Here is a 17,544-nt window from a genome sequence, read left to right as displayed (position 1 = left end):
GTTCTAACGACTATGCTCCGACACCACTGACCTTCATTATCTGCGGATGCAGTCCGACCAGGACGTCTGTGTATAACCCAGCTGGCAGCTCGCTCCGTTTACTTTTTCCACTTCCCATCTTCTATTCCTTTCTTTCTCATGTGCGTGGAAACAACCTCTGCTGCTTTTGTTGAGCTGAGAGTTCAGGGAAAAGCAGAAAAGGGTGTATTTTTTTAATAATACAGTTTCACCAGTGGCACCCAGCTACAGGAAAATGTTACACCTACATTACATCTACATTTATTTATGAAATTTTGTATGTAAAATAATTTGCAAATAATCCAGATTCTGGTGGTATTTGGGAATGTCTGATTATTTGTAGGAATAAATCTGTGGCCTAAATTAATTGAAAATAATAAAAATAAATGGCTGAAAAAAACTATTTTAGCATCTCATGTGAAAAAGATGAAAACATTCTCTTCACTCTGGTAAATGTTAACTTGTGAATTATAAATGTCTCTGTTCTTTCTCAGCAGATCATTGGAAGATTCAGAATTCACCATATTGTTGTACTGGAACAATTTCCTGTTTTAACTGTGGTTGTCACCTCACTGTTTTTGTTTTCCTTTCTCCCATTTCCAGGATGACAACTGGGGCGAGACTACCACTGCTATCACTGGCACATCTGAGCACAGCCTCTCTCAGGAGGACATTGTTCGCATCACCAAAGACCTAGAGGACAGCGTTGGGCTAGACTGCCGCCGTTACTTCACCCTGACCTTGGCCGTGATCCTGGGACTGCTGGTGTTCCTGACGCCAATTGCCTTCCTGGTGCTTCCTCACCTCCTCTGGCCTGAGAAGCTGCAGAGCTGCGGCACGGCCTGTGAAGGTCTCTTCATTTCCGTGGCCTTCAAACTACTCATACTGCTGCTGGCCGTGTGGGCGCTGTTCTTCAGGCCGCCGCGGGCTGGCCTCCCGCGGGTCTTCCTCTTTAGGGCATTGCTTGCTGTGCTGGTGCTGCTCTTTGTCGTCTCCTACTGGTTGTTCTACGGTGTTAGGATACTCGACTCACAGGTGAGTTTAGATGAGGTCAAGACAAAATAATGCAGGCAGGGCAGAGCAGTCGTTAAATAACAATATATACTGCTGTATATCGTTCTTCACTCACAGAATAACAAACGTTCAATATGTATATCGTGTTTATGCATTGTACAAACACTTTGAGGAATAACATATGTAATTGCTATAAATTGCTTAAATTCTTTACCTTAGATGTGTGAAATTATTTTTGTTTTCTAGATACATGTCACAATATGGGGTGATAATACGATATTGTGATACATTGGGATACTATGAGCAAATGTAATTTCCTCACCCAAAATAGTATATTTTCAGAAAAACACTCAGTAAATACAACAGTGTTATAAGAATCAACACTAGGTCAGTACAGTGGCCAAAACCCTGCTGCCAGTTAGTGGTGGGAGGCTTATATACAGCACATTTCAATAATATTTCCATATTGCTATAACACTTTATAGAACTGATATAGTATTATGTCATGAAATATCACAATATGTTCTTATACCCCTACAGTTTTCTGTCCATTTATTCAAAATCCAAAACATATTAAAATTAAAATGTTCTGGTTTCTTCACCTTTAAAAGTAAAAATCTATCTTTATCATTTATCATGATAATTATCAATATCTACTGTAGCCTTTTTGGCCATATCGTGCAGCCTTGAATGCAGGTATGAAATATTGTGGCTGCTCTTGCCTCTAAGTGCACAAACATGCATGAACCGGCCCGGGAGGGAATTCATTTTCATGCTTTTATAAGCTTCACAAAATCAGTGACAATGAAAACACAGATATTTGGCTTCTCTGGGGCCATGTGTTTTCTGTGAGACATGATTTAAAATCCCCGTTGGTTCCTCATTCAGAATACATGTAGAAAAAACACACGCACACAGAAAAAAATATTCTTATGAGTGGCATCCTTTGAAAAGTATCTAAATATTAATTTGCTCTACATGTTATCTCACACGTTTATGTGTTTCTACACCCCCAGTGGTATGTTGTGCTTGTTTTTGCACATGGTAAAAAGACTCTTATCCAAACCTTTTTTTTTTGCTTTCCCTGCAGGATGACAACTACCAGGGAATCGTGCAGTACGCCGTGTCGCTAGTGGACGCTCTGCTCTTCATCCACTACTTGGCCATCGTACTGCTGGAGCTCAGGCAGCTTCAGCCATGCTTCTCCTTGTGTGTCACACGCTCCACAGATGGAGAGACAAAGCACTACAATCTGGGACAGCTCAGGTACGAAATAGCAACGAAGTAGGTGTTTCCTCCAATAATTTGAATGTCGTGGCCTATCAGTTTCATCCTGATATCCTTTATCCTCATAAAAACTCAAAGATCAAACAATTCAAATTTTGTCATGATGAAACAGGATCCAGGAAGACCAGTTCAAGCAAAGGTCCTTGATTTTAGAGGCTGATATGACGCTTGAGAAACAGGATTTTACGACTCACAGTGACAGTCGTTCAGTCTTGACACTGCATTTACGAGGAAAGCCTTCAGAATCACCGCATTCATGGGACAAAGGAAGGTAGTTAAACTAGGAATGTGTGTGCATATATTTGCTTGGCCAGCTCATTGCCTTTCTGGATTCAGGGGTAAGATGAGCAATGTTCATATTTTTGTTGCCATGCTCTTTAGGGCTACGACAATTAATTAATAACCCTAACCCTTAATAATCGACTACTAAATTATTTGCCAGCAAATTATTTTGATTATATAATTCACCAATTAAAGTGATTTTTAAGTAAATAAAGATGGGTCTAGGATTGCAGCTTCTTAAATTTAAATACTTTCTGGTTCATTTGCTCCTCTAGGACAATAAACGGAATATTCTTGGTTTGACCTTTGAGCTTGTTGCTTGATTGAACAGAAAACAAGATTTATGTTGAAAATCAGAGATGGAACAAAGCGCAGACACAAAAGGGCATGCAGACAAAGTAGCTGATAGGGAGAGGAAATTGTGCCAGAATAAAAAAGGAAAAGGGAGGAGGAAGCCTTCAGAGGAAACTCCTTCAGAAAAAGCTGCAGCGAGAGGCCAGAGAACAGAGGAAAGACCCTGGAGACTGGAGCAGGCAGGAGGCTACGGGAGGGAGTGAAAGAGAGAATAGAGAGCGAAGGATTAATAGTTAATGGCTGGGTAGTGTTGAAGAATCCTGAAATGAATGTGGGAATGAAAGAATGGGAGTGTGCATGTGTGCTTACGTGTGGGAAAGAACAGCTCAGACTAGTTTTTTTGTGGCCTTATCGCCTCTCAGGGAAAATGGGAAGATCCCATTTTTAGTTCTCCTGCTGCTGCCTGGTGTCAGTGTGCAGCCCCCCGGTCTCACATGCACTCCTCCCTACCAATAACTAATAAAACCTGATGGATTTATAGGTGACAGGTTTATGACAGGATGGATGAAATATTATCTTATATCTTTAGGTCGCTGCATTTCAGGGGAGACTCATAGTTCACGTGTCCTACATTCTTTGCACTGAGCAAAATCATTTGAGAGAAGTGCATATAGAGATACAATATACATTCTAAAATGGAATACTTTGAATGTACTTTGTCTGTCTGTCTGTCTATATCTATCTAAGGATGTAATTATGACATACAGAAGAGGGAATGTGTCATAAACGCTGTAAAAAATCTATATTCACACTGTCAAAGCAGGAAGTATGTATTGATTTTGCCTCGGATCAAACTGGTGAATGTGATTGTGATGGTGTGTGTTCACTGGCTTCCTTCAGGGTGTTGTCCCTCATAAGCTGTGTCATTCATCCCTGCTTGGCCAGCAGCAGTCACGCTGTTGTCCGTCTGTGACTGTAAACACACGGCTAATTAGAGCTCCCTGCAGACTGCAGCCGAGCATCTGGTCAGCCTGACACTCCCGCGTGGACACGCGCGCACACACACACACGGGTAATTGCACAATATACATGCAAACGACCCGTGCACATGTAGCCATGATCATGAATGTATCATACAGAGAAGCCCAGACATGTGTGGGTGTTGTGTTTTCTCAGCCAATCCCTCGTGTGTTCCCTCTGCTGCCGTTGTGGCTCACATTCCTCGTTCTCTGGCATCCATCTTAAGCTTTATCATGACGGAGACCCTGCTCAGACCCTGTGGTCCTGAAAGCCTGTCTCCGTCTGACTGGTCTTTGATACCAATCTGAAGACCTGAGGATTCTTTTTTTTTTGTCTCCTTGTCAGAGCAGAAAAGTTAAATATGAACACATTCCTCATGGCCTGGCTGGGAGTGTTGTTGCAGTTGGGTGGGGGTTAAACACATTCCCTGCTGGGAACAGTTTACATTCCATGACTGGTCAGCGCTGAGTCTGCTCCCTTTCTCTTCACTGCAGCTCCTTTACCAGCAGTTTTGCAATTTAAGTTAAGGATATAATACGTAACATATATTCATAGTTGTGTATTTATATTAGTCAAAATGTTTCTTTAGATTCATACAAAGCTGTATTTCTGTTGAAGGTACTGTTTTCTATTTCCCTTTAATGACTTTGTCCGCTTTACCTGTCTCTGCTATAACTTCCTGAGCAAACCCCCTATGAAACATCAGAGTGAGGAAGTACTAGTACCAGTACCAGAGCTTACTATTCCCATCCCACGCTGCTTCCCCACACCATCAAACGAGGTCTTGTGTTACTGTTGAGATTGGGAGACCCTTAAGAGTAGAAGTTACATACCGTGCATTTAATTTTCCAATCCCTGACACTTCTCCAGATGCTGCTGTGTCAACCAGTCATACTGTTTGTTTAAATTGTCCTGGTTGTGTTTGCTCGGCTTAATAATTGATTGCTGTTGAGGAGCAGAAGGAATTCTTACTCAATGCTTATGAAAGTGGCTGCTGAACAATGGCTCTGTCTGTTTGTCTGTGTCGCACACTCTGCTGCCCCTTTGGCAGAATGAGACCTGCCTCTGGCACTGCTTAATATTCAACATCCTATGAAATATGTGGTTTTGTTTTTGCAATAATTGGAAGTTACTAAGCTTCTGGCAACAGAACAACAAAACGTGAGTAAGTAGGCAAGAGGAAGACTTCTAGGGACTGTATAAATGATCAAGTCACCAATCTGCACTTATTTTACGTATTTTATTGCAAGAAATGTTGGTTATTTGTGATTTTAAACTTTGTTCTTTGCACAAAACAGCACACAATTTCACGCATAGTAATTGTATTTATTATATCTAAGTGTGTTGGTGCAATACACCATGCATTTATAGTGATTATAGTATAGTATAGTTATGTTCTACATTCCAAATATATAAATATTAAATATTATATAAATAGATAAATATTAAATATAATATCTCTCTTAAACAGATCAACAAAAAAAATAACAAAAGAGCATTGTTACAGAGGGTGTTTTTATGAATTAATGTTTATTAGACTTTTTTATACTTTGTTTTAGCCATTACCCTCTCTTACTCTACATGCTTTTCACCAGCAGTGAAGATCAATAGAAAACCCCTAAACCTTTCTGGCAAGTCATGTATTTTTAGTCCTTTAACAAATTCAAACATTTGTAACTCTGTTATCCTCACGCATGCGATTGTCAAATGATGGCAAACCACAAACCAGTGTGAACAAAGTCATGTCTGTGTGGTTTTATCTGTATGTGATACTGTGTAAATGACCCATTACTTTAATGTAACATTTGTTTGTAAGGTCAGAACCTGCTTTTATGATGGGGTCAGAGATCATTGGCCGACTGTGATCCTTCACTGGGATAATCTGAAGCGCATGCTGCGGACAAGCATGTGCTGTTATTGGAGTGTATTGAGTTATCTCTCCTCGTGGCTTAAATAATGACACAGGGACACAGTGAGGGCTCACATTGTGGCACAGGGAAGTGGTAGTGTTGGTCAGTTAACAGCTGGGAGCCTCTGCTGACCTCTGGTCTGATGCTCCAGGTCAGAGGAGCTGTCACAACACTGTTATAGCAGCCACTGAATTCCTGTGTGCAGTAATTGAACCATGACTCCCTGCTTTTAAAACTTGAAAGCCAGCTGAAGAATTACACCTGCATCTATTATCTATATGGCTCTGAGGGTCACAGCGAGAGCTAGAGTCAGTCCCAGCTGACACTGGGTGAGAGTTGAGACTGACCTCGTACAAGCTAACCCCAGTCTGCATGATCTCTGTGTTAAAACTTAATGTATATGTATATGTATATATATATATATATATATATATATATACATATACATATACATATATGTATATGTATATGTTTATACATATAGACAAATATTATTATATAGATCTAGACAGGTGTGAAAGTGCCACCTCCTGACAATCATACAGTATATGCCACCAATATTAAACATTGTTCTACTTTTATGTTCTTTTCTAAGAGCGTAGATTAATTCCTTTTTAAATGTATTCTAATCTTATTGAGCCTGTTTGTTAAAGGTTATATTCTCTCTCAAGCTGGTGCAGGGTTTGATAAACTTGAGCTGTGGCAGGAAGCTTTTGCTGTGAGACCCCAACAATAATAATAATAACATAACTGCATTTATTGGTTACACTCTTTATTGTTCTGCTCAGGTCATTTGAGTTTGAGACTCCTGATTCAAAGAATGTGTTTGCATCGATGTTTCTGTGCACCGCATGAAGGAACCTGATGATAATTGTCTGTTGCTGGTGTGTTGGAAACAGTGCTGATAAGTGAACAGTCAGAATTGGTCAACTCGTGACACTTGTCCTTATTTGAAGGTCAGTAATATCAAATATTGATAAGAGCAGAGCAGCTTTAATATTTAAAGGTTAGTCAAACAGTCATTCAGCCAGGACATGTTCTTGAAGCTATGTACATAAGCCTGTTGTCCTAGGTCAGCAAAACTACTGTTGTCACAACTTGTGGTAGGGTAAAACTTTAACGGTGTGTAAAAACAACCTGCTAATATTGGGTGAGTGTGTGATTTACTTATGAATATAAAAGGTTATTGTGTGCTTTAAAGTCTGATGTAGCTCTGAACACGGCACAGAGGCAGTACATTATAAAAGAGCCCCTGCTTTATGTTGTGTAACATGTAAAAACACCCTGCTTATGAACATTGGGTTTAATAGTGTGCGGTTATGAAGGACAAGTCTTGGCAAACTTTATGATCTGTGCTGTGAAGGATGACTTTTTTTTTCTCAGTTCCCTCCTCTTCTCCCTCAAACAGTTGCCGTGTCACAGTTATCAGTGTGTACGAGGTAACTCTGCTGCCTCTTCTATGACGCTATACTTCATCAGATTTTTCCAGTGCTACGTGACGGAGATGTAATGTTGTTTACTCAGTGTGGATAGAAAAAAGGTGGGAGTCATATTGCACCCTGCGAAAGATTAGATATACATCTTTTTAAAATAAACACAGAGGCATAACTGTTAGTCTGTGTTCAGTGAATTTATGCTCTTACGTTTCTTTATGAAAACGAATCTATGAAAATATGTGGAAAGTGTGTGAAAAGTGTCCTGCTGTGTTGTTACGTCTGCGTTCTATATCACTTGTGGTGGGAATTTCCCACAAAGGCTTTCATTTAAGTATAACTGTTACTTCTCAGATCATTCTTGTTTCTCATGCCCCTTTTTTCCCCTTAGCATCACCTTTTTTTCTTTTTTTATTTATGTGCAGTCTGGTTTATTAAAGTGGTATGTGTTCTGTTGTTTACGTTGTAAACATGTGCTTCCCTCTTCATCGCCTTACAACTATGCATGTGATTCTTCTGTCATGGGAAGTGTTTAAAAAACATTATTCAGGCTGTTTTTGTCCTCGTCTATCGTCTGCACTTTTCCTTTGCTTTCCCAGTATCGTGAAAAACGTCCCATGGCTAAATGTTTTGTTTCTCTTGCATTGTGACTAAAATATGTTCATTTTAATTCGACCATCTTCTCCTCTGCAGTATTCAGCGAGCAGCTCTGGCCATCATCGAGCATTACTATTGCGATTTCCCAGTCCACAACCCGGCGTTGCTCTCGGCCTCCAAATCCCGCGCCGCAAAGCACTTGGCTGGCCTCAAGGTCTACAACGTGGATGGTGAGTTCCCAGCAGCCCCCGCTGAGGGTGAGTGGGAAGGACTTTGAACTCCACCTTGTGTCTTGGTCTGTGCTTTGGGTTGTTTTGTGTGTTGCTTGTCATCTTGGACAGGATATGTGTTTGTTTTCCAATCTTTCAAATGTTTTAGGGCTGACGCTTGTGTTTATTTTTGTCTTAACCTGTTAACATGTGGATCATTTTCACAATCAAAATGCTTTTAAAATAAATGTCTTTTATTCAAGGCACAACATTTATTTAAAGAGCACTCTTTGCAGATGTTTGCTGTACAGAAACATTTAAAAACAACACATTTATTAAAAACGAGACAAAATTATAAGAAATCAGTACAAAGTTAAAATGTACAATCCATTACAGAGCGTTATTAAAAGTGTCAAAGAAATTAAAATGTTTGAGATTTCTTTTGAAAGGTAAAATAAGTATTTTGTATAATTATTAAATAATTGTTTTATTATATTCATTTATTTAGCCTTTATTTTACCGCATTGTGATGGCAATCATTTTTACTCATGATGGTTTAGACTGCTTATTGTGTGCATCAGTGGTAACTATTTCTCCACATGATATGTTTCATGTTTTTCTTTACATTTTTACCACTGCTGCCATTTATTTCAGTTTGATTGAAAATCACAGTGAAACGCATCGATATTTTTATTTTTCCACTCTGTGATGAACTGAATTATCGCAACGGAACTTTTCTGGGTTGCTCGCTGTGATGGATCACTCGGTGTGAGGCACCGTTCATGTCTCTGCAAGATGATTTGATTTCCGAACATTGCTGGAATGTGCTGAAACAAATGGTTGCCTGGAAGGAAGAAAATCGATCTGCAAACAGAGCTTCATTGGAAAATTGTCAACAGTAATTTAAAGCGCGGGTGATTTGTAGATAATAGCTTGCACCATGCAAAACTAAAAAAAGTGTTGTCATTCGATATGTGAGTCAGTACTCGCTGTGTTACCTTAGAAGCAGGTGGGAATAAGATCCAAGCGCCCGCTCGGCTGAAATGTTGACTTTCTCTTCCTTATGTGTCTCTTAACACTGACGCGAACCTTTTATAAAGTCTTAGGAGCCAAACTGAAAGCCTGCCTATTGGAAAGTAAGTGAATGACATTTCTAACTGGAGCATCCTCACAGCCTGCTGGTGTTCACTTTGTGAAATCTCTCACTGTCCTCGTACTTGACACTAAATGAAAGCCTCGTTTACACCTAGAAATGAAGTCACTGTGTGAAACACACTATGAATCCACTCCTCACCGCTCCTCTTCACTCGCTGCATGCCACAGGTTGATGGAAAAGTTCAAAGTCGTCCTTGAGGCAGCTGGCAGAATGTAACACAAGCCCTCTATTAAATTAATGCTCTCCCTTAAGTGTCCTCAAGCTTCACTTAAGTGCACTAACTTGACTCCCTCCTCCTTTTTTTCCCTGCTGTCATTTGTTTCCCTCCTCTCTTCTTCTTCCTCTAGTAATAGTTGGAGACAGTGGTGGAAATGGCTGATAAATCAATAGCTATTATGCTGCTGGTCTCATCATTTCTCTCTTGTGTCTCATCTTCCTTTATTTTCATCCGGCACCAGCTGGTCAGGGACCCTTTTCTCTCCGTCTCTCTCTCTCTCTTTTAGACAGTTTACTTTCCTACTACTGCCGCACAAGTCGATCTCAGGGACGTACACTTGTCTTTGCTAATTAAAGAGGACTGAAGCTCAGAGCACAGAGCAGCAATCCTAAACCTCACTTCCACATCCTCCAAATGTGATATTACAACCTCTTTGAGTTTCCATTATCTTCTCTCTTGTAGATGTTGAGGATTACAAATTATTGTCAGTAGGGCTGAGCAATTTGGGTAAAAAATTGCATTTTTTCAAATCTGAAAATGACTAATTTAAAGGGATTTTTCTAAATTAACCGTTTAAAAAGCACCAATAAAATGAAATACCATTGAAAGAAATATTTCCTCTCACAAGTAGATGCTTGTGTAAAAAGTGTTTTCATTTACAAAGAGCATTAGATTCAGATTAAGTATTCAGAGGTGGCCATTATGTGTGACATAAATAACTTGTTTTAATGATTTCTATTAGTTGGAAAGGTTGTTAGTAGTTTTTTGTTTGCTACTCGGCTCTTTGTTAACATCTTACATCTTAAAAATCTAAGAAATTCAGAGTTTTCATCCCAACATCTATTATCCTTAAATCCCATGTAGCAACAGTTACACCAAGAGCAGGGAGTGTTGGAAACTCCCTCCTCTCTTTCCATGAATTATTCTGTTTATACACGATCTCTGCCCTGCATTAATAATTCACCAGTTCAGCCGTCTTTTAACCCGCATTAATATCAGCAGCCCCCGTCCTCATTCCAAAAATGTCTACTTTTGAAGTTGTCAGAGACATGTTTTTAATTGGATACTCTGTTCTACCTGAAGGCAGCGAGAGGCAGAATAGTAAAAAGCTTTGAATATCAATAACCATCTGTGGGTGAGCTGTTTTTGAATTATCGCAGTGCTCGGAACAATAAAAAAATACGACTTTGTGTGGCTTTTCCTGTCAATTGCTGTTTTTTTTTTTTGTTTTTTTTACATATTCCGGTGATAAAACGGAATGGACTGAGGTTTATGTGCATTAATAATCTAAAAACGAATCCACTTTGAGAGCAGCTTGGTCACTCATTGTCTTTACTTTTCCTTTCTGGACTCATACTCATACACACTGCAACCGTTCTGGTCTTGTCTTTCTCTAATGCCAGGCCCAGGAAATAATGCTGCAGCAGGTCTAGCTCACTCCCAGTCCAGAGCCATGATCGCAGCAGCTGCTCGACGCAGAGACTCCAGCCACAACGAGCTCTACTACGAGGAGGCCGAGCACGAAAGGCGCGTCCGCAAACGGAAAGCGAGGTGAGTGAATCTAAAACTTTTAAACTCAATTTCAAATCCATGATATATGATAAAATATTTATCGTTCGCTCTGTTTTCTGCATATTCCCCACAGACTGGTGGTGGCAGTAGAGGAAGCATTCACACATATCAAGCGCATGCAAGAGGAAGAGCAGAAGAAGGCTCCGAGTGATGTGATGGACCCACGAGAGGCGGCGCAGGCCATCTTCCCCTCCATGGCTCGAGCCCTCCAGAAATACCTGAGGACCACCAAGCAGCAGCACTGTCACAGCATGGAGAGCATCCAGCAGCACCTGGCCTTCTGTATCACCAACAACATGACACCCAAGGTCTGGCCTTTATTCACGGTTTTATTCATGGACACAAAAGCTTGATTATATAGAGTAAACAATACTTCATGTAAATATGAATATGCTGGTCCAAAATTAACCACTTGGATGGACATTCTGATCTAGAGAGTTGTTCTAATTGTCTTCCTGGTCTGTCTGCTCTATGTAAACGTAACATGTTTCCACTTATGATGTTAAAGGAAATGAATAGAACTATGGTGGGAGCAAAAGCTGGTCTGGAACTGGCCCAGTTTTCTTATTAGAAACATTAAAAGAACTCTCAGTTGTAGGGCCGTAAGATAAATTTGCTTAGATTGATGTAAATATATCCTCCAGCAGCAGTATGAACAGCTCAGCCTGTTGCTTCATGACAGAGAGCAGAAGAAACAGAAGTATTATTTAAGGGAACAAGATGTAGGTCAGCTTTCAAAAAAAGTGAAAATTGCAGAGAGTGAAGCAGGTGAGGAGACGTGCAGGGGAGAAATATGTGAGAGTGAGCAGCTACAGTAGCAGTTATTGAGTAAAGCCTTTGTGCATGTCATAATCGGTATTTTAGGGTGAATTCAAAATGGGGGCGTATATTGCCATCCTTCCTCGAGTCGTGCAATACAAAACTCGATATGCCGGTTACCTGGCCGAAGCAGAGGGAGTTTACAGCGGCATTATTGTGGAGAGATATACATATATATATATATATATATATATATATATATATATATATACATATGTATATATATATATATATATATATACATATATATATGTATATATATATATATACATATATACATATATACTGTATATATATATATACATATATACATATATACTGTATATATATATATATATATACATATATACATATATATATATATATATATATACATATATATTTATACACATATATATATAAAAGTGATAATAAGTAGTAACTACTAAGTGATTGACCTGGTGATTTTGTTTTAATGTTATCCTATTCCTCCACTCAAACTCAAAATAACCCACAATGATTGGATTATGTAAATAGAGTTAATTAAGGGGAACTGATGGTCATTAATGGTGAGTCTGAAATTTTATTATACTCATGGGTGCTGGTGATACGCTTCAGCTTACTCTAACTGTGTCTGGCTCTGACTAAAGAATACAGAACGCATATCAGGTTCGGTCAATATTCTCTCAGGCTCGTTGGGTTCTGACAGAAAAAGAGGCCCGATCTGCACTAAACTGGGAAGGTGGAATTTCTAATCATTATGCTTGAATGGATTGTGCACCTGTAAATGTATATATTTACACTTTAACAGAGTTTTCTTGTTCTTAAACGTGACTGATTTGTGTTTTTGTGCACACAGGCGTTTCTGGAGAGCTACCTGAACCCAGGTCCGACCCTGCAGTACAGCCGCGACCACTGGCTCGCCCGTCAGTGGACACTGATCAGCGAGGCAGCGGTCACCAGCAGCCTGAAGGACGGCACAATCTTCCTGCTCAAGTGCGTGGACTTCAGTCTGGTGGTGACATGCAAGAAGATCCCGTACATCCAGATGTCGGAGGAATACATCGACCCCAAGTCACACAAGTTTGTCTTGCGGCTTCAGTCTGAAACCTCCGTGTAGGAAGACTTTGTTTTTTTTTACTCTTCACTCTTTTTTGTTGCTCTCAAATGTTTTCATTTTGGGTTTGCAGTTTTTATTTTAAATTGTTTTGGAATTTTTATATATTGTATATGAGTCTCTATATCACACCCGTTTGAATATATTGATCTTTTTATGTTGTATTTGGATGGAAAGAAGAATTGCCACAGGATTAAGCTCACAGGGGTTTGGACGCCTTGTGTCATTACCGTTCGTTCCTTTTGTGAGCAGTTGGAGTCGAACCAAACAGGAACATTTGAGGTTGACGTCTCCACAGAGACCTTTTTTTGTCTCTGTCACACTTTTATATGCATGGAACAGACCGAGGAACTATCAAGGGCCGCGCTGGTGTGCCTCGTATTTTGACATTTGTCACCTGAAACAAGTATTTTGCCTGTTTTGCCGTCTCGCCTTCAACATCTGAAGGTATTCAGATGCTTTTGGACGTCAACAGATTGAGATGTAAATGGATTTATTTCTCTCTCTCTCTCTCTCCAAAAAGAAACCAACAAATTAAATGCATTTGACAAAAAAGAAACTAAACTTCAATCAGATTTTGCATTAAATGCACATTCATGTATGTTTTTAAATTAAAAGAAAGTATCTTAAAGGTTGGAATATATGTGCTCCAAAAGGATGTCTGACTCTTTTCATTTCCTCATCCCTACTTCAGGACATCTGCACAGCTCCGTTGTGTTTCTGCATTTGAAGCATTTGAAACATCAAACCTCACTAAGACTGGTCATACAGTAGCAGCCTTGTGTTCTAATGTTAGCAGCCAAAGAGGGACGCTTTGGCCTGTTTCGGTGCGTGATTTCTCTCCAGGTGCAACGGAGCAAAACCAGAAATATTTCCACTCCAGTTGGGAACAACACACGCATGCTATGTTTAACACCCAGGTGAACTCAGAGTGAACCAGGCTATAAAGGCCGATGGATATTTGGCCAAAAAACATTTGCCCTGCCTCATCGCTTCAGTAACGTTCTCACTGCTTTTCACGTCCACCAATCTGCCTCCCTGATGTGATGGAAAGGCAAGGCGGTGAGAAGGGAGGGGCAGAAAAAATACTGATTTCTACAGACCATAATTCAAAATCCTCTCTTAGTAAATTTAAAACAAATTTAAACACTGTAAATTCTCAAGTCACCTTCAACAAAACTCTCCCTGATATTTCCCACATTAAAAGCTTTTTAAAACCACAGTAATCAGGACCACTCGAAAAATAGCTGGTTGTTGAGTTTCATCCTCAGGTTCTTAACATATGGGACCATGGCTCTCTGTTCTCAGATTAACTCCTTTAATACGAGACAGGCGACTAGTGACAATCTTTCCAGAGGAGTAAATATTAAAATATTGCAACATTTCAAAGCCTGATATTGCATCAATTCTGTATATATATCAAGCACTGTATTGATATTCTGACAGTTTTGTGTTGTATTTAAGCCTCCAACCACTAGTTGGTAGCAGGAATCAGGCCATTTTTAGTGACTCTCACTAAACAAAGAAAACTGTATGTTGTTTCTGGTTAAAACACAGTTTTTCTCGAACAGATGTATGTAATCGCCAAAACACAGGCCTGATGTTGACACACATTCATTTCCTTTTCCCGAAGTGTGCATAGTAGTTGTTGTAGAACAACCAATAGGATCACGCGCTCTCTCTGAACTGTGCTTTGACTGGTGGAACCCTCCAGTTATTGGCCAGAATTCTCAAAGGCTTGAAACAGAGCCCAGAGGAGGTGCTGCATTCTTCATCTCCTTCTGTTCACTTGACTGACGTTACACTGAAAAGTTGTCAAGGGATTATTTTTTTTTAATCAATAATGCCAAAAAATCCTGCCAACTGTACCTTTAAAAGAAGACATTATTTTGCTTTTATTTCTCAATGCTTGACATGCAACACAGGTCCTTAGTGATGAAAACCCTACAGCAACTTCACTGGCTGAAATGTTGGGATTTTTGGTTTAAAAAAGGCTCATGTGGAAATAATTTTATCAAGACAACAAGGCAAATAAGAACTAATCACAGGTTCCTTTCTCCCACTGGCGTAACCGGAAGCCATAGTTTGAGAATTTACAGTATTTAAAGTGTGATTTCACATTTCAGGGCTCACATGACTTTGCTCTTGTGTCTATAACATACAGTAAGTTAATGCATGAATTAGCAGTAAGAGCTGGGTGGAAGCAGGGTGGAACCTGGTTCCCAACTGGACCGTCTGGTTTTCTTTTCCCACCTCGTTTTGTCTGTTTATGAAACATGCTCACAGGGAAACCCTCGGGTCAGCCACTTTCAATGAAGACTCAAGACTCTTACTATTTCTTTCACCTGAAGAATTGTCATGCCAAGAAAATCAACAGTAAAATTATTACTAATTATTATTATTATTTTATTATTTTTAAAACCATACTTGTCTTTTGTCATCTGGAAATATCACCATGAGTGTTTTAAAAAAGGAGGCTAAACACTTAGCTGTCCTCTGTGACTGTAAGAAGATCTGTCCCCTGCTGCCCCCTGCTGGAAGCAGTGACCTGTTTTCCCTAAAAATGTTTTTTTGTTCTTTTTTGTTTGTTTTTTTATGAAAACCGTTGTTCCACTGGAAACTTGTAACTTTCACACGAACAAGTTTACAAAAGGCACTTTTCGCTGTTGCAAATATCTTTTTCAAAGCACCTGCCACTGGATGTTATTTTACTGACAGGTGAACTTTTATGATCCCAGTGTGACTGTGCCCTTCTGTTTTTACACTGTATCTATTTATGTGATCAAGCATGTGTGTATGTTTGTATGTATGTATGTGTGTGTGTGTGTGTGTGTGTGTGTATATGCCATTCCAGTTCAAATGACCAGCCTCCACCCCTCCTCCTCCTCCTCTTCCTCCTCCTCCTCCTCCTCCTCAAAACCACCATCTGTCTCGATGTTGCCAGGTTTTACCTTGGACAGTTTGATGACGATCATGTGACGTTGCAATGTAAGACATGTTTCATTTTCACACTATTAGCATTTGTAGAAAAAAACACTGAGCGAGACAGTCAGAGAGAAAAAGAAAACAAAATAAACATTTTTATGAACCTTTGAATTTGAAATGTTCCTGTATTTTGCAGTAAATGGGATTAATTTGATTAACCAGACTGTTAACAACATACTAAATTAAATTACCCCTTTGAAAACAGAGCATTGTGGCTGCTTTTTACAGTATATACAGAGGCTATAAGAAGCAAAAAGTACTCATAATGTTTAAAATCATAATACGTCACAGTTCAAAGTTCATTTGGCTCATTTTTATGAAAAGAAAAACGGTCTATTTTGTGACTTCTGCACAATTATTGCTACTTTATATGACTACTAAAATGTGATATAAAATGAATCGTAACTTTGACATATCAACACATAATGTAAAGCCTGAATGTGTGACCTAAAAACACACACCCCAGGATGTCCATAGAGTCCAAAGAGTTGTGTATTATTCCCACAGCAATTACAAAGATGCACATGTGCCACATATGTGTGTGCACTAAGGGTTAATATTTGAAAATTCTTTTTTTTTTAATCTAAAAACATTACATAACCCCAAATATTGTTTAAAACATAAACTATGGGAAATACTACATTGTCTTATAGAAAGGAAACAACCTTTTGTATTTTAAGATTAATTCCATTGTTAAACGAAAACATTTGAATTCTGATTCTGAGCTTAAAGCTGTAGTGTGAAACTTCTGGTGTGTTTTTTCATGTTATATTCTGCCTGTTTACATGTTTTGCGTGAACAGAAATGATAACGTAATATTATTTGTATGTTGTGTCTCTCAGACCGTACTGTCTTGATATAAACCAAATAACTTCCTGTGTGCAGCATGGGAACGTTGCCGTATGAGAGAAAATCTAATACCAATACCGTTTGACAATGGTTTGAATGTAACAAACTGTATTTAAAGGTTACGCACTATAGTTTCAACCTGTGAGGAATTCTATTTGTTCCTTTTTCCCTCCCCCAAGTTCGGCCCCACCAACACTCCCTCTGTCGCTGCCCATTAAGTGTGTGGTCCTGCTGTCTGACATGCTGAAGCAAAACTTTTGCTTGTTAATTTTCTTTTTGGGGCTGTATTTTAGTGGCTTTCTGTTTCTGTTGTCATCGAGCGCAGAGATAATTGGCCTGCTGTAGGCCTGTCAGAGCTGCAGCGCCAGGCCTTGTGGTTAAATGAATGTCACTGTCAGTGTCCCACACTGAAAATGAACAACCTCATCCCTCCGTGAGCTCCGGGCACGAGGCTGCCTGTCGGAACTCATCTGTCCTGGGTTTAATCCCCCTCCCGTTACCGCCTGACCAACGCACACGGCCGGGATGAGGAGGAGAGAGATGGATAGAAAGAAAAATGAGGAGTATTTGCATCTAAATGGAATGTTTTTCTTCCTCTCAATCCTCCCAATCCTCCCTTTCTATTCCACTGGTAATGAGTTGGTTATGTGCAGATCAAGGCATGAACAGAAATCTCTCTTCCTGCTGGTGGTTTGTGTTGTGCAAGGAAAATCTACACCTCACATTTTCTCTTTTCTTTGGTCAGGCACTTAAACCTACAGTTGAGTCCTGACGCCCTTTCTGTTG

At 39.5% G+C, this 17,544-nt stretch overlaps 1 protein-coding gene across 2 annotated transcripts in view; it reads left to right on the top strand.

Annotated features, from left to right (window-relative positions):
* The window catches only part of LOC122762173 (vang-like protein 1), a 44,971-nt gene extending 30,658 nt beyond the window's left edge, over positions 1-14,313 (top strand). Inside the window, exons 4-9 of one of the 2 annotated variants that reach the window (XM_044017382.1) lie at positions 622-1,053; positions 2,123-2,298; positions 7,952-8,085; positions 10,841-10,988; positions 11,083-11,317; positions 12,667-14,313. In XM_044017382.1, coding sequence (XP_043873317.1) covers positions 622-1,053; positions 2,123-2,298; positions 7,952-8,085; positions 10,841-10,988; positions 11,083-11,317; positions 12,667-12,927 — 1,386 coding nt within the window. In that variant the 3' untranslated portion in view covers positions 12,928-14,313. Of the gene's footprint in view, positions 1-621; positions 1,054-2,122; positions 2,299-7,951; positions 8,113-10,840; positions 10,989-11,082; positions 11,318-12,666 lie in introns of both variants that reach the window. The other variant, XM_044017375.1, reaches the window with a different exon arrangement.
* The last annotated feature ends 3,231 nt before the right edge of the window (positions 14,314-17,544 follow it).

The sequence above is a fragment of the Solea senegalensis genome, linkage group LG2, assembly GCF_019176455.1.
Source record: "Solea senegalensis isolate Sse05_10M linkage group LG2, IFAPA_SoseM_1, whole genome shotgun sequence".
NCBI lineage: Eukaryota > Metazoa > Chordata > Actinopteri > Pleuronectiformes > Soleidae > Solea > Solea senegalensis.
This window is presented reverse-complemented; position numbering and strand designations above follow the sequence as displayed.